Source organism: Protobothrops mucrosquamatus, unplaced genomic scaffold (assembly GCF_001527695.2).
Source record: "Protobothrops mucrosquamatus isolate PMUCROS unplaced genomic scaffold, P.Mucros_1.0 scaffold1028, whole genome shotgun sequence".
In the NCBI taxonomy this organism is placed as follows: domain Eukaryota; kingdom Metazoa; phylum Chordata; class Lepidosauria; order Squamata; family Viperidae; genus Protobothrops; species Protobothrops mucrosquamatus.
This window is the reverse complement of record NW_015387263.1, coordinates 98239-123195: the sequence shown is the minus strand read 5'-3', so window position 1 is coordinate 123195 and position 24957 is coordinate 98239. Positions and strand designations below refer to the sequence as shown.

General features: G+C 33.4%; 1 protein-coding gene across 1 annotated transcript in view; it reads right to left on the bottom strand.

The window, feature by feature from the left end:
* Positions 1 to 24957, bottom strand: part of EPHA3 (EPH receptor A3) — a 68623-nt gene that overhangs the window by 29702 nt on the left and 13964 nt on the right. Inside the window, exons 4-7 of the mRNA XM_015819961.2 lie at positions 11304 to 11428; positions 8842 to 9001; positions 5836 to 5938; positions 5005 to 5069 (exon numbers count right to left, since the gene is read on the bottom strand). Coding sequence (XP_015675447.2) covers positions 5005 to 5069; positions 5836 to 5938; positions 8842 to 9001; positions 11304 to 11428 — 453 coding nt within the window. The remainder of the gene's footprint in view (positions 1 to 5004; positions 5070 to 5835; positions 5939 to 8841; positions 9002 to 11303; positions 11429 to 24957) is intronic.

Below are 24957 nucleotides of genomic sequence, written 5' to 3'. Positions count from 1 at the left end.
AAGACTGTAAAAATAGTCAATAATGTTTCCTCCTTTTACAGCTTTAGGCATCACTTTGGGCTAGATGATATCATAATATCAGCAGTATTTCTTACTAGATTTATGAAAATATTTTCCTTTGTTTATTAATGTTAGCTACCCCATTAAGGAAGAAAGACATTCCCTGAGTTAAAAATAAATATTATCTGTTTAATCAATTAATTTATATGATTTCATCTCATCTCATCTCACACAGGTAATTCTGGGTGGCATTCAAGAATTAAAACATAAAACCCCACAACATACGATCGTCAGCTCCCAGGGGTTTTCTAAAACAGAGGTCCCCAACCTCTGGGCTGTGGACTAGTAGTGGGCTATGAGCTGTTTGCAACCAGGCCGTGAAAATGGCAGGTGAGCATGTGCACACACATGCTTCCCCACTTGCAGAAACAGTGGGTGAGCACATGCATTTGTGTGAGTGGTGGGTGCAAATGGAGCTGCGTGCATGCCCACTTGTCAGCAGCTTGTGCAGAACCATCCCCTCTCTCCCCACCAGTCCACTAAGCCAGAAAGATCGGGGAACTCTCTTCTTGAGCCTTCAAAAGCCCTGTAACTAGATTAGCCTTATTTAGGCCTTCTTTGCTGACTGCTTGCTCATATGTCCTGCCCAGAAATATTATAGTTACTGAGATGTTTTCTTTATGGTTTCATAAAGAATTTAGCAATTGTGATGGATTGTGTCTATGAAGGGAAGTAGTGTGATGGGCTACAGTGAAGTGACAGGAAAGACAGAGTGCATTTCAAGAAGGGGCCAGGCAAGAGACAACACAGCCCAGAGCTGGAGACACAGGAACAGAATTAGGATAGACATTCCCTACAGCAGGCATGTCAAACTGCCGGCCCACGGGCCAGACACTCACAACAAGACTGCACCCACCCGATTGCCAGCAGTGGGGAAAAAGTTGTGATACATCACACGACGTCATGTGAAGTCGCATGACGTGACATGCCTGCCCTAGAGTCTTCCAAGATATATCCCTTGGAATAGTAAAGGTTTAGTCTGGCAAGATTCTGTCTACTCAATGTAAACAAGAACTGAACTTTGGCTGGGTTGCTTGTTATCATTCTTGTGCTAGGCCTGATATTAACTGACTTCAAAGGTTGGTTGCTATCTCTGTGGCAATGCTTTGGAACTTTGGAAAACCTATTCATTGAAAATTAGATAGCTGCTTTTTATATGTATTCAGATCTGAGTGGAATAACAATCATTGTAAAATCTTCTCACCCTCTTCTACTGCTGTAAATCATTCTCCACCATTTTACTTAATGTCTAAATATAAAGAATTACAAAAGCCTTCTGCATCCCATCTACTGTCTAGTTTAATAAGAGACAAACTAGAGGAACTAAACAGAGAGGTGGCAATTCCTTTTCTGGCAATATTAGAATTCAGTATCAGATAATGAAGTGGATTGGCAACACATTCAAGGCAGGCAAAATGTCTGTTCAAATATTATTAGGCTCCCAAGACATATCAAGTCTTCTAAGACTATTACACTAAATCTTTCTGACAATTTTGATGATCATTCTATATAGAAGTCTGTGTATATGGGCAACTGCAAACTGCTTTACACAATTTTAGCTAGCCATATTGAGCTAAGTGACTGGACATGTGATATATCCTGCATAAAGCTACAATGATAACCATCGCAAGATGTGGTTAATAACCCAAATTACTTTATAGAGGTGTTAGATGGAATCTTAGCAATCTAATTATGCTTGATAGAGAAGAGAACATTATGGAAGCTCTTTAGGGAAGCACCTGAGTGTGGCAAGCAGATTGAGGAACTGAATATTTCTTCAATCTGATTCACATCAGAACTCTTTATCTGCTCTTTTCTAATGTACCAAACCAGCTGCCGTAAGACTTTAAGCACATTACAAATACTTACTTCCTATGTTCTAATGCTAATTGCCCCCAATACAATTTAAGGAAACCATTCAGAACAGAGAGACAGTGCTTTGCCTAAAATGGCATGCATTGTTTTCTATAAGACTGAACTCTGTTAAAGGAAACATTACAGCAAAACTTTCTGAAAAACAGCAACAATTAAAACCCACATTCACAACCTGCCAGAGGGTTTAAGTCTCAAAACAGTTCCCTGCCATCCATGCTGGTTCTGTTAAATATCCTTCCTGCCCCTAGAAACAAAGTAACCTTCTACAACTGCAAAACTTTTGAAATTTTTTTTTTAAGAGCTCAGAAGTGTTATGTTCTTAAATGACTGTGTTGCAACAAAAAATAAACAATGCACATGTATTGAGTTGCGGAACTTTATCACTACTTTTATGAGAGCAAAATCAGTTCTATTTTACCAGATGAATTGCCCCATGAGAAATGAAAAAGTTAAAAAGGCTTGGCCTATGAAGGGCAAACAGATGAATTTAAGGATGAAAATTATATTTGAAGTGATATTGTGAAAGAGGAAATAAAACTACCGGGAACTGTTAATGGCTGAGGCATTTTCCCCCCTAGCAATTCAGAATCAGACTGGAGTAAGCCAGCAATTTATGGGGAAATGTGGAAAAAATTTATTCCAGACACAGATTTTATTTTATACTGTTGCAATTAATCCAGAAGAATATTGTTTGCTGTATTTACATGCACTTCATGTGCCAAGAAACTCCAAAAAATGTCCCGTACTGTTGAGTTTACAGTCTCCTCATGAAAACTTGGGAAGAACAAATTATGTTTGAAAGTCCCAGCAGGAAAAAAAAAGATTTTATAAAACTTTGAAGATATGCATGCTAGTAAAATATGTCACAGTTAAACTGTTTGGAGTGTTAAATCTTTAACAGCAAAATGTTTAATGTTATGAAGTCATGAAAAGGAAGCAGAAGATTTGAAAACGTTTTAAATAAAACCAGAACTCCTCAATGCTTGATTCAGAAGCTTCTTTCAAATGTTAGATGTTTTCCCTGGAATTTATTTTAGTAGAATGAAAGACGACCACCTATGACTATTTTTCTGAGTGCATTTCTATCACCACTTAATCCAAAGCTAGCCATGATGATTCATGTAACTTTAATGGAACATATTTTCCAGTTTGGCTTCCAGACATTATTAAACCACCAGAATTTATCTTTTTAGAAAAAGATTTTCCATCCTGGCAAGAAACAAACTTTGTTAGTAAACCATAAATTGTTCCATGTACATGCACGTGCACATGCACGCATGCACGCACACACACAGAGAATCAATACTTGAGAAATATAGCAAAAAAATAAAGACTGTTATCAAAATAATTTGTTTTTTAGCAAAAAAGAGGGATTTTTTATAATGTTACAGTATATATTTTGTTATGAAAGCTTTTAAACTGTAGTATCAGCTTTGAAATCTAACTGAATATGAGTAATTAAGATGTTGTGATGTAAGGCACATTTTATTAAGTGGGTAGCTTAAGCTCAGTTTGCTATTCATTTTTGTGCTGTCTTAAGTATTTGCATATCATAGCTTGCATATCTGCATTAAAAAAGCATACTGTAAAGACTCCAAATATAAACAATTTGAAGTTTCAATCACTTTAACAATTGTATTAGGTGCAACATTTAATTATTAGAATGCCAAATAAACTAATATACACAAAAAGAATTTTGCTTGCAGACAATCTTACTTTAAGCACTTCTACTTCCTTTTTGTGACTTGATTAGGAATAAATGAGTATCAAGTAAAATATATAACATAGGGAAGATATGTTGCATTAATGAGAAGTTCCTTAAGTTAAAAAAAATAGAATTATATAGCAGCAGAATCCATTCTTCACAACCATTTGCTCTTACAAGGAAATGCCAATCATATTTCTTTACAAGTATTACTTTTGGTTTCAATGACTTTAGTCCTAATTCAACACAAAAGGTGTGCAGAAGAAACTTCATATCATAGCTAGAAATACTCTCTCACCCACACCCCTATCACTTCTATTGCAGTGGATCTGTTTGTATCAATTACTATCAGCTGTTCAAAAAGGGGATTTTTCATGCAGTAATAAGTATGGGTTTATCTAAAGCAGGCATGTCAAACTCGTGATGTATTGTGACTTTTTCCCCATTGCTGGCAATGGGGTGGGCGCGTTTTTGGCATGACGCATCCAGCCCGCGGGCCGGCAGTTTGACATGCCTGATCTAAAGACATACAATTAACAAACTTTCAAAATGTAATCATATGCTCACAAGCTGGAGTATACTGTTTGTTGTTTTACAAGATTAACTTTCATATATATAAGAACCAGTCCTTTATTATAATTTATTATAGGAAGTATGGATTTACATTGCATTGTGCCAAATGAACAAATCTGTTCAATTTTCAATAATGTTAGAAATCATAGTTTAAGAAGTTAGCAGAGAGCAATGTAGAATGAATACTGTATTTTTCTGCAAGCTATATATTTTTCTTGATTCTAAAACTCATGATATTATAACTATGACTAAACCAAAGGTTGGTTCTGTCTCAACAAAACTCTTTTGCTTCCACTAAAAAGTAGTTCTGAATTAAAAAAAAGAAAGGATATATTATACCGATTGTATCCCAAGAAAAAATTAAAAAATGGCTATTTTGATAAGTGGTTCACTTATCAAAATAGCCAAAAAAATTTCCCCTTGGGATACCACTTATCATTCATGTCCCCAAAGTATGCAGTAAACTACTGTTGTGCTGGGATGAACTGCTCCCTATATTTAACCTATACTGTAGCAAAGTGAATGTATTAAAACCAAAAAATTTATTATGTTCAGTATTGCAGAGTTACCATCTTCTATAATTTTATCTAAAATATGCTACAAGGGGCATCTGAAATCTGATGCTATTGCAGAATGGGACAATTTTGAATATAAAGAAAATTGGTTCCTTAATGAGTATATGTCTGAAGAAAGAGTACTAACAAACTTTACAATACACTATTACTAAGATGTAAATTTAGAGTATATATGAATTTGGTTGTCAGTAACTGACACAACTTTTTATAACTTACAATGCCCATTACCAAAATACAGCCTCTTCTCATCAGAGCCATGTTTTGACTTATGTCCGCAGAATCTAAAAGTAGTAAGAGATAAGGATATCAGTAATGCAACATTTTATAGACAGCTATGTATGTAAATTTATATACAACATAAATGTACACATGAACAACTTCAGGAGGAAATATTTTCTCTAAATGTATAAGAAACATTTTCTTAACATTTATAATCTATGAACACTACAAACCTGAGGTAAATTTTCAGGAATATAAGGGGTAACATGTTGGTTTTCATTTCTCTAGTTTTCTGCACAATTGTCTATAAATAGCTGTTTTTAACTAGCTTAATAGGACTAGGGCTGCTATAGTTAACAGGCCATGTTATGTATTTCTCTGCTATAACTTTTTGTCCTATAAGACTAGATCATTGTATTTCCAATTGTGTCAACTTTTTGTTATGTATATTCATAAAATTGCTTTATATTTTTCTGTAATTAATTTAAAACATATACTGTAAATGTCCATTTTGAATGCACTAAAGTATATTTTTTTATTATATGTGTATACATTTGTAACATCTTAAAATATGTTTTTACAGGCTTTGGGTATCAATTTTGAACTGAGAACTGCATAGCAAAATTCAAAGAAATATGAAACCAAAAGGATAACCACAACCAAACTTGCACACTAGCCCAGGAAATACGAATCAGATCAATTTGCCTTGAAACGCATACCAAATTAAATCCCTGAGTATCCTTGACAGTATCTTGGTGACAGTGCTTATCATTCTACTGCAGGCTTTAAGAAATGAAATTCAATGTGTAAAAGGAATGAGGAACTGACCTCCCAATCAAAATGTAAACCACAATTGTGAGCAGAATAATTGCTACCGCAGCTGAAACAGCAATCATTACAACTTGGCTATTCTCACTGGAGATGGAGAAAGCTAAAAGTGAAAAAGAAAATAAAAATGAGAAAGAGTGAAACAAAAAGCAGTAAATGTAACACTGCTGGTAAATGGAGGAAGATAAAAATGTTATTGCAGCATCATTTTGTTTTTGGCTTACAGAAGAGTTCTAACCCTTTTCTCAGCTGCAATCCTATTTATCTTTTAGAAAAACTTGTATAGAGATAAAAATAAATTATATAATTGCCAAGAAAAGAGAGAAAGAAAGAGAGAAAACAATGCCATATATTTGTTATTCTGCTGAGAAATGCAAGGTTCATTTGTACAACAGAGTTTACTGGCTCAGGAATCTTGATATGCTGAAATTTAAGGTAAGAATCTGACAGTTGGACACTTTTAGGACACAGGAACCAGAAAAAGTCATTTTTAAATTTAATTCAATGTGCCAGAATTCAAATCCCTCTTTTTCCATCCAGCCCACTTCCCCTTTCTCCTTGAAAGTAAGGGAAGAATGACTAGGGAATGCAAATTTAGTAACCTGAAAGCATAGTTTTACTTTCAAGATTATCCATTTCCACCACAGAAAATAATTACTTCCTTCCAAGACACCAGTGTTACAAAAACAAACTATGTGACTTTATTCATGTAGGCATGATGTACGCAAGAAGGTGCTATTGCTTTAGTAAGCTTAAAAATGGTCAGATTAAAAAAAAAATGGAAACATTTTTTCCTTTAACAAAAGAAGCAGGTTTGAAGAGCAGAATGACTTTATAGTAATAGCTGAGAAGATATTTTCTTAGAAGTGGTGTTTCATAATTGAAATAAGACATCTTTTTATGAAAAGAATACTTTAGGCATGAAAATAATTATATTTTTTAACTAAGGCTAAAATTAATAAATTTTATAAATGCACTTTTTTAAAAAGAAAAAGGTCAAATTGGGTATAATATAAACAGAATAAAAATTTCCAGGAATATTTTTTCCTTAATAAAATATGTGGTTCATCCCTGAGGCTCAAAGAATCTTGGTGTTAACTCAGTTTCTACAATCAATCAATCAATCAATCCATCTGGATTTATGCTGGTCATCTTTTGAATAGTCATGCTGAAATAATCTCTAATATCAAAGGTATTTAAGAATGTTAATCTTGACTGGATCATATTCACATGATTCAGTCCAGCTTCAAGCACAAGGTATTATAATTTTTTAAAAATTAAATTATCCAAATTCAATTTACTATGGAAAAGTAAATTATTGCAATCTGTTCTCAACTCTTAGAATAAAGAAAAATCTGCTATATGTAATACAAAGCTGTTATCTTAATCTATTATTTTCAGTCATTCACACATATTTATTTATGACAAAATATATGAACATATTTCTTTTCCTTGTTCTGCCATAAACTAAATAAAAAAATAATATCTATGGATACTATGCTATTTATTCCATAGTTTAAGTTTACTGAAAAAATAATTTGTTCACTAAAACAGCTACTCTAACTACTATAAAGTAAAATGCAGATTTTTTTAAAAAAAATATAGATCTTCATAATATAAATGTTTCAAATGTAAAAACATAAAACTGCATTAGCAGAAGAATATAATACATTTTTTTATTCTGATTAGATGCTTTCTTTGGTCAGATTGCTTCTTGAGTACTGTGTCCAGTTCTAGATACCACATTGTAAACAAAAGAAACCAAAACAGATTCGAGTTTTCAACATAAAGGGAATAAACACTCTTCAAAAAATGTCATGAAACTCAAGATGGATTCTCTGTACATTTCCAGAAAACATGTTCTCATAAATGAAAAACATGACGCTTTATTTAGATGCTCTCAGATGCAAGAAAAAAATTGGCACCTTGGAAAAGAGGAACCTTGCTGACACTATCAGAATGGAATATGAAAATTGCAGCAATGGCAAAATTAATAAATTAATAATTTATTTTATTAATAAATTAATAAAATTAATTCCATAATATAGATCCAACCAAATATAATCAAGAACATCTCCCATATATATTGCACTACAAAGCAGGCCAAATTTAGACATTTGGAATATGATTTTTTAAGAAGAAAGTTATAATAGATGAATACATTTATATAAATACTCAAAATAATTTTTAATGGAAAGTATAAATATATATGTTGTGGTTAATGGTTGGGGAAATAAATAGAAGGGAAAGGGAGAATGTGTTAACCATAAAGTTTTACCATGATGTTTTCATTTATGACTGGAAACTATTATTTGATAGAGCCTATAAAATTATTAAAGAAGAAAAATATAAATAAGAGTTTGTTAGATATACAAGTGCCACATGAAAATCTAGAATTGAAAACCACCTGATGGATGAATTCACTAACTAACTGCAATTAATTGCAAAGGTTCGCTCCTGAATGAGATTTCATTTTGAGAAAAGAATATTGAACAGTTTTTGTGAAGGAAAAGGGTAAAGGAATCTACTTCCAGTAGACTGAAAAAAAATCTTTAAAAATCTTTTTAAATATATACCACTAGCCCCACAATAAACTGTAACAAATGTACCACCATGTGGCTTTTAAATACCTAGAAAGAGAGAGGGAGAAAGAGTTCAGAAGTTTAGACTTCACAAGTTCACTCAACAAGACCAGATTATGACACTGTGCAGATATTTGATATTTCTGTCTAGCATCAGTTCCACCTACTGCAAGATTCATTGAATTCTGGAAAAATAAATAACATATGACAGGAGAAAGTACAGCATTCCATGACATATTTCTCAAAACATGTTTTAAGAATAATAACAAAATATAGAAATTTATATACATGTTATCCAGAAAGCCAGATCATAAATACAGAATCATATTTGCTGAACTATGGACGATATGAAACTAGTCAGCCATATAATTTTGAAGTTGTGCAGGAAAACATTTAAAATCAATTTTTTTTTGCAAATACTTACAGTCTGGACTGGTTTCAAACTCAAATTTGCGGCTGTTGGTCCCATATCCTGCAGCAGTTCGGGCTCTGATTTGGAAAACATAAGTGGTGTCTGGCTTAAGGCCATTAATAGTAACATTCATAGTTCTTGCTCTCAGAATGGTGTAGCTTGTTTCTTGTTCCTGCTTTAGAAAAAGAAATGGGCCTCATTAAAACCCAGGTAGTCAAACCTGGTTGCCATAATGTATGACTTTATTTCATTTTCATAGCAGTTCCCGTTCCATATTATTCCAGCTGTGCAAACAGCATTTTTGAGTACAAGTTAATTGTATTCATTGTACATTTTATCTTCTGTAACCAGAATGGCTAAAGAGAATTTGTGTTTGATGTAATCATAGATGCCCTTTCTGAGAATTGTTTTGGTGTATTAAGATTTTTCAATAGAGCGCAATCAATCTTTTTTATCTTACCTCCTCAAATACGTTGTATGATTAGATCCTAGAGAAAGAATTTAGACTTCGATCCTAGCACCTCTTTTGCCTTCAAAAGAACAACTGTAAGGTTGACAATATGTACAAATGTCCTCCAGGATATTTCCATTTCAAATCTGATCTCTGCTATTTTACATTTTGGGAGAAAAAACTTTCTTTGTTTTTTCAACATTTTTTACATGCTCTGTAAGAAATCATGTCTGATATTTTGTAAAAATGGAACTTCTTTTTGCAAATAAGTACATTACTGGCCTCATGACTTTTCATGAAAAGGTAAAAGTTAAGAAACTTATGGACCAACAACATCAGTAAGAGAGTGGAATAGGTTCACATTTAGAAGAGTGGCACGGAGGAAATGTTGACAGTCTCAGATCAAATTTTCTTCTTTGTTCCAATCTGAATTTGGAACAAAATATGCAGGAGATCCTGATCAATTGAGTCTGGCTCTCAGCTTTAGCATTAAATTACTCTGGCTACTGCATTTGAAGATAAGCTGATAGTGTAACTTGGCTACCTCTTTCATTATACAGTATTTGATATTTACTGCTAAAATTTCATTTCTGTTACATAAAGAAATTATGTAGATCAGAGATTATCTCACTTGTGATCTGTCTAGACTCAGGTGCTGTGTAATATGTATGCAGATACTATACATTTTGTTGCCTGTGGCCAAGTTTCAACACCTTAGAATGGTGACTTTACCACTGAAAGGAGGAAAAATTGTGGATAGTACTGCTGCACATATGGACCTAGGAATAATTCAGCTTCGTTCATTCATTTTAACATTTCAGTTCTGTAATTGCCATTAAAGTTATAAGCCTACGATGCAACTCTATGTATGTTCCTTAGTTTAACATATAATATTATTGCCTAAACAGTGAATATTACAATTAATTCATAGATGCATAGATCCATACAACCCCAACGTAGCATAATATTATGAAAAATCTAGTAAATGTTTTTTAGAGTTGAAGTAATGCCCTACAAGTGCTTTCTTTTGTTATAAGCTATATCTGCATTTTATAGATTTACAGGTAGTCCTCAACTTATGACTCTAACAGAGCTTGCCCATTACGATCATAAATTGTGATGATCATAAAACAGGCCATCATGTGACCAGTCCAATTTTATGACCTTATTTTGTGGCAGTCAAGTAAATCACCATGGCCGTAAATGAAACATAATGCAATATAACTGCTGCATTTTGTATGACAGTTAATGCAACTAATTACAGTTGCAAATAGCTAATGTAACACTATTAAACTGTAGCCACATATATCTAGTATAACATATATTTTGTTTATATTTAAAACACACACACACACACGTGTGTGTAGGGAAAATATCCCTATATTATATGGCACAATAACATTTTAAATTTGACAATAACATTTTAAATTTTAATTTATGCTTGCCAAATTTTTCATTTTGTGACTCTACCTAGAACTCATTTCAAACTTCTACATTTCAAACCAACAGGATGACCTTTACAAATGTTAATTACTTCCTAGCAGGAAGTGAGAATGGGGAATGGAATTTCTGATATATGCAAAAGTCAGCATTGTTTGTCACTGGCTTTCCTGCAAAACTAGAGCTAAGTCACTGGAATATTTTGTATGTGTTTTTGCCTTGCACAATTACAAAAATTACAAAATTCTGATTAATCTAAAATACATTACCTACTCTCGTTTAGTTCATGTTCTTCATAAAGAAAACATTAATACATGAAAAATTAGATGCTTGTTGTATCCTTAAATCAAGATAGTATCTTAATTTATATTAAAATACAACATTTAAAATATTATGGTAAAATACTAAAGTTGCTTACTTCAGATATACCTTAATATGACCACTACTAGAACGCAAATGACATGCTGTATTTTGCTCACACTATGGGAACCATGAGCACATTTAAGCTATATTTCACTTTCACATTTATCTTTATTTAAACTAGATTTGACTTTTCCCTGTCGCTTTTGTGGTGTATTCTCACCTTTTCATAGTACTTGACTTCATAATCCAAAATGATCCCATTCGGGTGTTCAGGTTCATGCCAAGACAGAGAGACGCTGTTTCTAGAAGTCCGGTCCTTTCTGATTGCTGTAATAGGTGATGGAGCTAGAAGAGGAAAAAAGAAAAATGTGGTTAAGGAAAGAAAACAAATGCACTAGCAAAGAATAGCAGATTTGATTTAAACAGATCCTGAGTATAAACCTGGACTTGGATCAACCCTTAATAGCTGAATTGTAGACTTCTTATTCAAGCCTTGAAGCAGGATAGCCTGAAAGAAAATAAGTTAGACTTCTTCTTGCTGGTAAATGAGCAGATGTTTCTCATCTGCTACAATAATGTAAGCAATGAAATTCAGTTGCTGTATTAAAATGTGAAGCCAAAAGGGAGAGTTTTGTCTATTCATTAGAATCTATGCTATTATTACTGAAATCTGCAACTCATTGATAATGTTCCCCCTGTCAGATATACAATGTAACTGAATACATTATGGACAAAATCCCAAGAGGTCCATTGTTAGTAATAATCATCAGCGGGCTGCTAAATGTCTTATTTTGGTGACATTTTCCATGTTTTCCAATATCTAACTCTGATTAATAAATTTCTCCCACATTTTTAACAATTTTCTATGAAGCTTAGTTAAAGACACCTATTTCAGTATGTTAACAGACACACACACACATACACACACACACACAAAGAGAGAGAGAGAGAGAGAGAGAGAGAGAGAGAGAGAGAGAGAGAGAGAGAGAGACTAAAAATATGGTGATTTGTATGATGATGGGAACAGAAATTTGTTAGCTATAGTCATGTGATTTTAAAAAAAATACATTCAAATTATCATTCAGTTAAAGTCTTTACTGCCTATTGGCAAAATGTGTTATGACTATATTAAATCATTTTAATTTCATTGACTCTTATATAATAGAATTCCAAATCAATATATAAATTATATGTGCAACCTGATGTTTATAAATATATATATACTACGAATCCTGGAAAAAAAGTGGAGACCAAGCAATAAAGAAGATTTAAACATACTGATTTTTAACAATTTTAATTGTTATAAACCAAATACTGAATCAGTCTACTTTATCCAAATCTATATGAAAAATATATTAATTAAACAGTTTTTACTTTTTACTTTTATTGCATTGTTTGCTGAAAAACAGCTTTTAATTTGCCATCACAAGAAAATAAAATGTGATAAACTACTCATGTTGAGAGAATGGGGTATGAGATTTTCTAGTTACTTCAGTCACAAGATGCCAAGAGATGTTTAAAGCACACAGAAACACATATATCATTCAACCACATCTAGGTTAACCTGCTTAGTTTTCGTCTTCGAATTAAATCCCAAGGGAAGACATCATAGTGCACTTCTAATGTGCTTTTTTTTTCAATTTGTAAGCATGTAGGGTTGATGAAAAAGTCCAAAGTACATTCCTGCAAATAAATCAATCAGAATAGAGCTGGAAGGGACCATGGAGGTCTTCTAGACCAACTTCCTATTCAAGCAGGACACCATATACCAGTGGTGGCGAACCTATGCCACGGATGCCAGAGGTGGCACTCAGAGCCCTCTCTGTGGGCACGCACGCCGTCATCCCAGTCCTAGGCCTTCAGTTGGGTTTTATAAAACCTTTTCGCTTTAGGCCTCCGTCGCCATGTGCAAAAAAGAAAGAGGTTCAATCAGTCAATTTCAACTTCTCGCAGAAAAAAAAAGACCTTGCAAAGTTGGAATTGATTGATTAAACTTTTTAGTCCCATCCAGTCTGCGTTACCACTGTAGCCATGCCCACCCAATGGGCCACACCCACCTGGCACTCAACGATACATAAATGGGTTTTGGGTTGCAGTTTGGGCATTCAGTCTCTAAAAGGTTCGCCATCACTGCCATATACCATTTCAAATAGGTGGTTGTCCAGTCTTTTCTTAAAAGCCTCCAGTGATGAAACACCTACAACTTCTAAAGGCAAGGTGTTCCATTGGTTAAGTGTCCTCCTGTTAGAAAGCTTTTTCTTAATTCAAAGTTGCTTCTCTCCTTGATTAGTTTCCATCTATTGTTTCTTGTCTTGCCTTCTGGTGCTTTGGAACCCCTCTTTGTGGCAGAATTCCTGAAATACTGGAATACTACTATCATGTCACCCCCAGTTCTTCTTTTCTCTAGACTGGCCATACCCAATTCCTGCAACTGTTCTTCATTTGTTATTGTCTCCAGCCCTTAATCATCCTAGTTGCTCTTAATAATAATAATAAAGTTGGAAGGGACCTTGGAGGTCATCGAGTCCAACTCCCTGCTCAGGCAGGAACCCTACACCATTTCAGACAAATGGCTGTCCAGTCTCTTCTTAAAAACGTCCAGTGTTGGAGCATTCACCACTTCTGGAGGCAGGTTGTTCCATTGGTTAATTGTTCTAACTGTCAGGAAGTTTCTCCTTAGTTCTAAGTTGCTTCTCTCCTTGATCTTCTTTGAACTTTTTCCAAAGTTTCAACATCTTTTTTATAATCATAACAATAACAATTTTGAAATTTGAAATCATAACAATAAATTTTAAAAAATGATCTCCCAAACCATGCTAATTCTAAAACATACAAAAAATGTACTTCTATCCAACCTCGGTTATGCTATTCCCTTTGGGGTGTAAAATGTATTATGCAAAGAACAGAAAAGTAGAAAGCAGAAAAAAAATCAAAAGGAGAAAATACTGTATATATGAGAAGTAAATATACACCAAATAGTTTATATTAAAAAAAAGAATAAGGTAATACCAACTCATATTAAGAGCTAATGTAGTGTAGTTAAAGGCATTGGGGCTTGAAACTAGGACACTGTGAACTGTAGTTCTGCCTTAGGCACTAAATAACAGGGACTTTGGATCAGTCACTCTCTCTCAGCTGTAGAAAAAGGCAATTGCAAACCACTTCAAAAATCATGCCAAGAAAACTGCAGAAACTCATCCAAGCAGTTGCCAAGAGTTAATCTATATATTAAAATAGAAACATTGCTTTAACGGGAGAAAATAGCTTTCAGAAAATGGAGAGATAGGTTTCAGCACAGAATGTATAACGTAGCTTAATGGCTCAAAGTGAGAGTTATAGGGTAGCTGGTCAGCTGTAGGCTGAATTATGGATTGCTGCTATGAGGGAAAAGATGTAAAAGATGCAGCACATAGTACATGGACAAGCAAGATCATAATATCATGACTTTTATTTTTATTTACAGTTTTAACCAAGAGTTTGGAACTGTATTAGTAAATTAGTTAATAATCTGAAATGGTTAAGAAAAGTACTGCACTAAATCTAGGACAGTTTGGAAGAACTGGCATTTGTAGGAGAAACTCGTGCTTCTATAAACAACCTCCCAATACTTGATTCTTGAGAAGAACCACAAGCTACTAATTGCTTAGGACTTCTATTAATAAGGTGATGCATAAAAATTCAGTGGCATCCACCACATTAAAAAAAAGGAACCCTGCTTAAACACTACTCTTTATTCATAAATATAATTAGTTTTCTATGTACATTTGCTCAATCTTTTGGGAACCTCTGGTAGTTGGAGAATAAGACCTAAGGGACTATTCCTAAGTAGAACATATGTACATAAGAAAAATAGTATTCACCTAATTGTAGCTTTGGGGATTTATCTTTGAACAAAGTTTCCGTAATTCAACAGAACTATCTTAATATAAAGAGCTTAAGATAGGATCCTTTGAAAATGGTTCTATAAATCTGTTAACAAAAAGATTTCAATCATATTTTATCACCTGAGGAATAATTTTATACACAGAATCATGAGACTGGTGTGGGGCTTTTTTAAAATACATTTATAACTTTTGCTATTGATAGTGTCTCATGACACTATGCAGTTCTCTGAAATTCACATATTTACTAAAGGAGACTATATATTTTTTTTAAAAAAATAAAAATATTAAAATAATTATTAATTTAGTGTCATGCCTTTTATTTCATAGTAAATCATTTTAGGGCTCTTTAAATCATTCTTATTGTGTCTGTTATTTCAAAAAAAAAAAAAAAAGCAAAAAACCCAAAATATGTTTGTTAAGATAACCTTCATAAATATTTATGACTAATTAAAAGTAATTATTTCCTACCACCTTTTCTAATTATTTTAAATGAATCAATAGCATACTGATAACATCATATTAGCCTTAAATATTATTAATCATAATAATTCTGGGAAAAAAGAGTTTTTTCATATGTTCACTTACTTAAATATCTTTGCAACCTACCAAAAATGTGAATGGACCAACAATGAATTTATCAGAAATGAATTTTCAGAGCTACTGTACTTTACAAATTTTTGAAGAAGCAACTCCACTACAAATAGGCATATATAATATATTTCACAGCAGTATGTTGATAATGGAAAGCTTTTTATATTTTTACTGAAAACATGAAGAAATGGCTGATCTTCAGTCATTTCAGTTAAAGGTGATTTGGAAAACCATTGATTGGAAAAATGATAAACGAAACATTGACTTTAATGATCAAGTTGAAGAAAGCCTTTACCCATATAGCCTGAAAGCCTGTAAATTTATACAACTTGTTCATGAAATAAAAATGAAGTTCAGTCTTCCATTGCTGTTTTGGTTTCTTTTTTTGAAACAAATCAATTTTGCCTAGCCCCATCTGCACTGAATTTGTCTAAATAGTACGTATTTTGCCTCCCTTGCCCCCCCCCCCCCGCAAGGCTTAGGTGGAACTGAAAAAAGATCAGCTTTGTGTTTGACCTCATAGTCTAAATATAACCATTTCCAATGTTATTTTCCTAAAACTAAAAACCACAGCCATTTCATTGCCAGATTTCAGCAGCCTAACCTGAATGTGCTTTAGATACTATAAAATGGAGCTAGAAAGATATAGACTGTGTACTTGGATATGACAGAAACAATCTGTAATGGTGATGTTGGGAAATACTATTCTCTCTATTTGCATTCCAAGGTACCTATTTATGTACTAGATGGCTGTTTCATTGTTTTGCTACCTATATCTAAGGGCAGTGGTGGGATTCAAATATATGAACAACCGGTTATCTGTGTGGATGCCACTTCCAGAAGTCCATTCTGGGCCTGAGCAACAAAAAATTAACTACCGGTTCTGCCAAAGTGGTGCAGTGGTGGCTGAATCCACCACTGTCTAAGGGTCACTTTCTAATTTAGGAAACATGGCTGAATAGTTCTAATCACAAAGGAGTCCCTCTGAATTGAAGGATTCAGGAAATCATATGAACACTGGAAATTCTATTCCCATATTTTCTATGGTAAGAAATAAGCTCAGTGAATTTAGACCAAATAAAAATGAGACATTTCAAAAACAAAAACAAACAAAAAATAAGGAAACTGTGGTAGGTTGAAATCTGGAATTACTTGCAATATATGGCATCATCCTTATGTTGTTACAGATTGCTAAACCTGGTCTTCTGCATCTCTCTATTTTAAACTATTTGGCTGAGTGGTAACTTGTCTCGTTTCTCCAACTCTTGCTTTTTCTTGGGGAAACTGTATATTATAGTAGTAGTAGTAGTAGTAGTAGTAGTAGTAGTAGTAGTAGTAGTAGTAGTAATAATAATAATAATAATAATAATAATAATAATAATAATAATAATAATAATAATAATAATAAAGTTGGAAGGGACCTTGGACGTCATCTAGTCCAACCCCCTGCTCAGGCAGGAAACCCTATACCATTTCAGACAAATGGCTGTCCAGACTCTTCTTAAAAACTTCCAGTGTTGGAGCAATCACCACTTCTGGAGGCAGGTTGTTCCACTGGTTAATTTTCTAACTGTCAGAAGTTTCTCCTTAGTTCTAGGTTGCTTCTCTCCTTGGTTAGTTTCCATCCGTTGCTTCTTGTCCTGCCTTAAGGCGCCTTGGAAAATAGCTTGACTGGTCTTCTGCTTCTCTCTATTTTAAACTATTTGGCTGAATGGTAACTTGTCTCGTTTCTCCAACTCTTGCTCTTTCTTGGGGAAACTGTATATTAAGAGTATGAAGTAGAAGGTTTAAGCTTTATATTTATACAAATATTCTAACTCAGAATCCTACGTACTGCCAGTGTATTGTTTTTTAATTCAACAACTTAAAAAGGTAGGTAAAATTATCTCAGAATAAGTCAAATAAGCACATGTCTCCTTTAGTGGTATGATTAGCAGAGGTTGATGGGTAAGAAGTTAAAGATTACACATTTCCTTCAGTTGAAAGGGAGTTTTTAAATTGTCAATCAAGGATGGGCAGTGGTGGGATTCAAATATGTAAATAACTGGTTCTCTATGTATATGCTGCTTCCAGAAGTCTGTTCTGGGCCAGGGCAACAAAAAAATAGCTACTGGTTCTGCTGAAATGGTGTGAACTGGCTGAATCCCACCACTGAGCATGAGACTACCTAAATCCAGTAACTGCTATGCAGTTTCAAAAATAACCACAGCCACAGATCCAGTGATACTTTTCTATGTGCATGTATCTTGCGAACTATTTGTCTTTCTGTTCTGTTTACTGCATGCTTTGTAAATACAAGAAAAAAAGATACGTTTTAAGTATAAGGCTGATAAATTACTGAAGGATAGAAGAGTGATAAGAGATTATAAGTACTCAACAGACTCTTGTTTGATAGTATCATAAACCTTGAGGGGGGGAGACCTTGATGCTGCTGATTCTCATTCATTACATGAGTTTTATGGAAGGTTCTGAGAAAGTCAGTTTAAATTCAGTTTCTATGTTAGCATTGCTTCTTCTCAGGGCTTTTTTTCTCGGAGAAAAGGTGGCGGAACTCAAACCTGGCCACGCCCTCATCAAACCCTAGGACCGCCCCTTTAGAGAACAGGAATGCAAGTAAAATTTGGGAGGGGCTATTTCCGGTGCGGCCGGCCCGGAAAAAGGTGCCGGAACGCGGTTCCGCCGCGTTCCGGCTGAAAAAAAGCCCTGCTTCTTCTATTTCCTCATCAAAAATTTTGTTGTTTCTGTGCTTTTCTAAAAGTTGTAATATTAAGGAAGATGAGCGAAGGAGGAGAGGAGATTGATTTTTAAAAAAAAACCTTTTTAGGCACAAATTTGATTTTATATTGCTTTCACATTTCAATTGAAAAATCAATATTACTGAAATCAGAATAAAAGATTGTAACAAGCTATAAAAGAATTCCATAGCTACAAATCTTATTTCTTCTTCAGTACTAAAATGATGTTTTTATGTTACAATTTTGTCTTCTGTACACAAAATGTGCAAATAATTTTACAAATGGATTTCATGTATATAATAATCTATTCTTTCAAAGCTTATCTTTACAAAATAAAATTGCAATGCAAAATTCAGGAAGAAAAATAGTGAATTTTAAATAGGTATCAGATTGCGATATTATATAAATTAACATTTGAATGAGACAAATTTCTGTCCTATCCCTACATGGTAAGATCTCCAATTTTAGCGAAACATTGCCAAAGCAATCCTCACACCTTACTCTTTACCATAAATAGTCTCTCTACTACATGGTAAATTCTCTCTAATTCGAAGAGCAGAGTATGTACATAGTGGTAGTGGTAACAATATATGTTGTGATTAATACATGAGTGTTCAATGAAGTTGGAAAAAATCACCCTCAGATGTCAGGGTATAGTCATATAAATGTTTTTGTTCTTCTTTTTGGACAATGAATAAGGAGATTAATAACTCCTTAAGATCTACCTACTAAGAATGAAAGTTTGTCATAGGAAGAAATTACATGAAGTTGTTCATATATTTATCTAGTTTGATACTTTTAGATCCTTTGCTTCTGCAAATTGATAAGTACCGTACTGTTTAGTTTTACTGTTTAAAACTAATCAGAGTGAAGACTTCTGATTTCTGAAATAAATATAAAAATGGTTACTTTATATTTCTTGAGATACATAATGAATTGGTACTTTTTCTGCTATTTTTAATTCTTCATCCCCCTACTTTCCCACAATTCTTGTTCTTTTACATTAAATGTATACAGTTTACACATTCCTATGTTGTTTGCACATTAACACTTTTTATAAAAATAACATTTTATCTTACAATATTTGGTTTAATTTATTTTACATTCTAAGGCCAATATGAGTGAACCTGAAAAAAGGTTTTCCATTTTAAATAAATATCTGCATGTCCAGAGTCATGCTATTTGATTTAATCTCCTTGGAACTGGAACAATTTTCAGGTAATTTTTTTCCCCTCTACTTTTGTAAAGAAATTATTGAACCTGATTTCAAGAATGAATTGTCTATATTTCTCAGCCTTGATTTTCTATACTGTAGAACTTAAATATATTTTTATATATTTTGACTAATTTTTTTATTCAAAAATTTGCTTCCTCAGAATACTCCTGATTGGGACCAGGTATTGTACAAAGATACAGTATTATATGCTACCATTTCCGCCAAATCAAGATATACCTATAAGCCCAACATTCAATTAAAGAATTTATGGATCTTTAAAATAGCAATCTAAATGTAATGCGGCTACTAAGTTAATATTGGCAAGGGAATCAGGCAAATCTGCATATCAGCTTGTCAGAGAGACACAGCTGTCCATCTCTTTCTGTGTCAGATTCATAATTAGCACCTTCCCTCTAGGGATTGTGAGTGTTATATAAATCTCCTGCGGCAGTCAGTGACCCTTCCTAAGCAGGGTTGATTGGTGTTATTAGATAGCATCTGTGTGAAAACATATTATTGTGAACTGAGATGAGCTTGTTCCTTTCAGCATGGTTGATAACTGCAGTTCAATAAGCCTTTCCCTTAACAATAAAATGAAGAGCCAACTGATTCAAACTTATCCTATGAGCTTTTAAAGACATAGTGTGATACTGTCATAATGTCACAAATGGCAAAAAAGCCAGTTATCTGTTTAAAGGCAATTTCCCCCAGAATCTGGGTTCAAACTGTGGGTAAAAATCAGAAATAAAGTGATGAATACAAGAATATATTCTATCTCTGTTTCTGCTTATTGATGTGCCCTATATGTTGGAAAAAATTTAGAAGATGAAAAACACATGGGACACTCTTGTGGTAATTCTCCACAGCAGTACCCCAAACTCTCTTCACCACAACCAAATCTCCTTTTGTGGAATTTCTCTTGCCTACAAGTAATCATACTGCAACCAAAAATGTTCAATGTGATGGATAGTAGATCCGACTTTGTTCTCAGGGACACAAATAGATTGAGGGGCATTCTTTCAGAACGTGATTATTATTGATTTTTTACTATATTTTACTACATTAGTTATTTACTAATTTTATTCTAAACCTTTTACTTGATGTTTAATGAAATGCAAAGAAATATATTCTTATTTATGTAAATAATGAAAATGCAGTCCATTTGCCAAACTCTTCAATCCCATAATTGCACACAGATCCACACAAATTTCAAAGGAGAATGGAAACATGGTGTAAATCAGGGAACAAGTACATTTGCAGTAATGTAGCATTAATACCATTGCATCTTTCCATTCTATCAACACTTGGAAAACTCAATTATTGACCAAAGATTTATGCAAGCTTCTAATAGAAATTATTCAAGCTAATTGGATGAAATACATGAATTTAAAATCAAAATCATGTCACCACTGAACTAGAAATAATAGCATTTATTGGTCTACAGATTCATCTGAATTACAACTCCTATCCATCATGGCTTTTGGGACTATAAAGCTACATAATGCCAGTTTGGGAAAATTGTACATAAATAAAATAGCATTTAATACTCAACAATAGATAACACATTTTGTATTAGATTTTAACAAAATAGAAACCCTTGGGTGGTACAAAATGGTAAATGTCTGCTAAGCTGTCATGTGTTTTTCTGCAAAAATCGACAACAAAATCCTAAATTGATGCTAATTTTATAACATAAACAGAGAGTATAATAACCCACATATTCCTTAAAAATTTCCAGAAAAAAACTACTTTAAACTTTTATAATTTTATTCTGCAATACAGGTAGTCCTCAACATACAACTATTCGTTTAGTGATTATTCGAAGTTACAATGGCATTGAAAAAAGGTGACTTAGGAGCATTTTTCATGCTCTTTGCAGAATCCCCATGGTCACATGATCAAAATTTGGATACTGGCAAGTGGTTCATATTTATGATGGTTGCAATGTCCCTGGATCATGTGATCACCTTTTGTGATCTTTAGACAAGTAAAGTCAGTAATGGAGAAGCCAGATTCATTTAACAATCAGGTTACTAACTTAACTGCAGTGATTCTCTTAACAACTGTGGCAAGAAAGGTCGTAAAACAGAGCAAAACAGAGCTTAGCAACATAAATTTTGAGCTCAATTTTGATTGTAAGTTGAGGATCACCTGTAAAACTGGTAAATCCACCAGGCATGAAAGGACTTACTAAGGAAATATGAATATTATAAATTAAATAATTGGTATTTTAAATGAATAGTCACATAAAACTACTGATGATCAGAATCTATAAGAGAACAGAAAACAAGGATGAGGAAAAAAGCTAGTCTTTTATAATATAAAAGGACTTAATTTTCTTCATTTCTAATTACTTATATTACCTCTATAATTTACACTAGATGTCATTGGTATGAAGTTCTGATTACAATCTGATTTTATTAATAAAATATCATTTAACATAGTACAAAATTATATTTTATATTGCTCACTTGGTATGGAAGTTATTAACCTTGCTGATGATAACATCACTTAACAACTGAAAAATTTTTCCTATTAATTTTATAGTTCTTTCCTTAAGAGAGAAGAAACTAAATCAATCTACACCCTGTTTCTCCTCATTTAAAACTGGAAAGGAAAAGGTACCAAGCTCCGTCAGAAGAATAATTTTATCATGAATGTACACATTTCTAAATATATGGGGATTGTTCATATTCCCTGTATTCAATTAATCTTATGCATTCTTAATTTGAATTAACCAAAATCATGGTCCTCATTACTTTTTTGCCCTAAAAATACCTAAGGGAGATTTAGTCAACAATCTTCCTTACATCTTTTGCCACATTGGCTAGTAAGATCAACCCTAAAGGATGACAGAGAACAGTGAGGCTTTCTATTTGTTCTTCTATGTGAAATCTATTCATATTTCAGAGTATTAGAAAGTGTCTTTCACATCCTGAAATGTAAATGTGTACAATGAAAAAGCTTGTATCTCCCATGATGAGGTACATTGAGGTACATTGAGGTACACTTCCAGAAGAATCACTAATGATGGGTATGTCACAGAAAAAAAAGATCAGATTAAATGAATTTAATCCATTGGAAATGGAAATAGCAACCAACAATAGTAGAAAATTAGACAATTGCAAATAGGAGAAATCAGCATAATACTAGAAGGCTAAGTTTTCACACTGGAAAAGTCCAATGGCCTATTGGAAAAGAAGAAGTAGCACTAGTCCTTATTATGTCGCCTTTTTAAAGCCAAAAGGAAGCCCAGCTGTTGTGGACAGAGCAAAAAGAAGGTACAATGCTGAATATCTATTAATCCTACCGTTACAGGGAATGTCAGAACCAGAAACCAAGACAAACTTAACAATGTTAGAATAGACATGTCAAGACTCAGTGTTGACATTCTGGAAATCAGTGAACTGAAATGAACTGAAACTTCATTTTATATCAAAGAAACATCAGATCTTCTATTGTACACTAGAAAAGCACAGAAGAAATGGAATAACCATAATTATTAACAAACATGGTGTCAAAGTCAGTGTATCAATATATCCCCCCAAATGAAAGATGTTTTCTGTTTGATTCTAAGTCAAGCCAAACAATAATATGGTAATTCAAGTTATACTGTAAAAATAGAGGCAGAGGAAGCTACAGCTGAACAATTTGATGGTGATTTGTAACAGCTTGTACACACTTTTAAAATTGTCATATTAATTATAGGAAAATAGAATATTAAATTTGGAAGCAAAACAGGATCTAGAATAATGGGGAAATTTGATCTTGGTGTATAAAATCAAGTGGAAGAGAGGCTAATACCATTCTGCCAAGAAAATTTAAATGCCTTGTTGAATATCTTCTTCAAACAAATTTAAAGATGAATTTCCTTATGGATACTGCTGGATGGAAAAAATCAAAATTGACTACATATTGTGTAAACAAAGAAAAACAATGCCATTCAGCCAACAAAAACAAGATCAAATGTGGCAGAGATCAAAAGCAATTTACAAAATGATCATTTAAACAAAATAATAAAGCAAAATAATCAAACCAACAACTTACAGTATCAACAATATTTCATATTATTTTGAAATGATTTAATGGATTATATATGATAGGATATCTGAAGAATTCTAAAGAGAAATTTATGAAATCATTAAAGAAGAATCAAACAAAAAATTCTGGAAATGAAAAAAATAAAATTAAAAAATATGAATGACTCTCTGTTGATACATTGAAAATAGCTGAAAAAAATACTGAAGGCAACAAAAAAAATGAAAACTAAACATGGGGTCAAGAAAAATGGAAGAAAAAGTTCTATGTACATAAGTAATGTACAAAAATGAGGATAATAAACAAAAAGAAAAGACAGGGTACTTAAGTAAAATATAAAAATCAAGAACATTTTGTGCAAAAATGGAAATTGTACAAATATGTAGAACTGTATCATCAATATCGCCCTGCCCAAGAAAACAAAGGAAAAAATTGCTACATATGAAGGTTTGATCATTAAACTATAGACAGGCATAATAGAAAATGAAATTTTATAGGCTTTAGAACATATTGCTAACAACAAAGCTGCATGAGCTGATTAAATACCAGATGTATTCTTTAAAAGCTTGCAAGATAATGCAGTTAAAATGCTATAAGCAGTGCCAAGGAACTGGAAAAGATTAGTTTATAATCCTGTAACATAAATTGCAGTGCTAAAGTATGTTCAAACTACCAAATAATTGCACTTATCTCATATAAAACAGTACTTGGAATTAGAATTGGCAGACACACAAGCTGAACTCAGAAAAGGCAGAAGTAAATACCGCATTGGTAATACCAATGAATAATGGAAAAGGCAATGGAATTTCAGAAGGATGTCTATTTTATTAATTATATTAATTATTATTATATTATATTATGATATGATATGATATGATATGATATGATATGATATGATATGATATGATATGATATGATATGATATGATATGATATGATATGATATGATATGATATGATATTATATTATATTATATTATAGCTATTCTTCAACTGTGTAGATTATAACAAACTTCAGTTACCTTAAAACACGGGGTGTTGTGATCAATTGGACCTCTCAGCGGCTTTTGATACCGTGGACCACGGTATCATGCTGCGGCGTCTCGGTGAGTTAGGAGTGGGAGGCACTGTTATGCAGTGGTTCTCCTCCTTCCTCACCGACCGTATGCAGTCTGTATTGGCAGGGGGACAGAGGTCGACTCCTAGGCCCCTCACTTGTGGGGTGCCTCAGGGGTCGGTCCTCTCTCCCCTATTGTTCAATATTTATGTGAAGCCGCTGGGTGAGATCATTCGAGGCTTTGGGGTGGAGTTCCATCAGTACGCTGATGATACTCAGCTGTACATCTCCACCCCGGGTCACCCCAACGATGCCCTTGACGTGATGGCCCGTTGCCTGGAGGCCGTATGGGTCT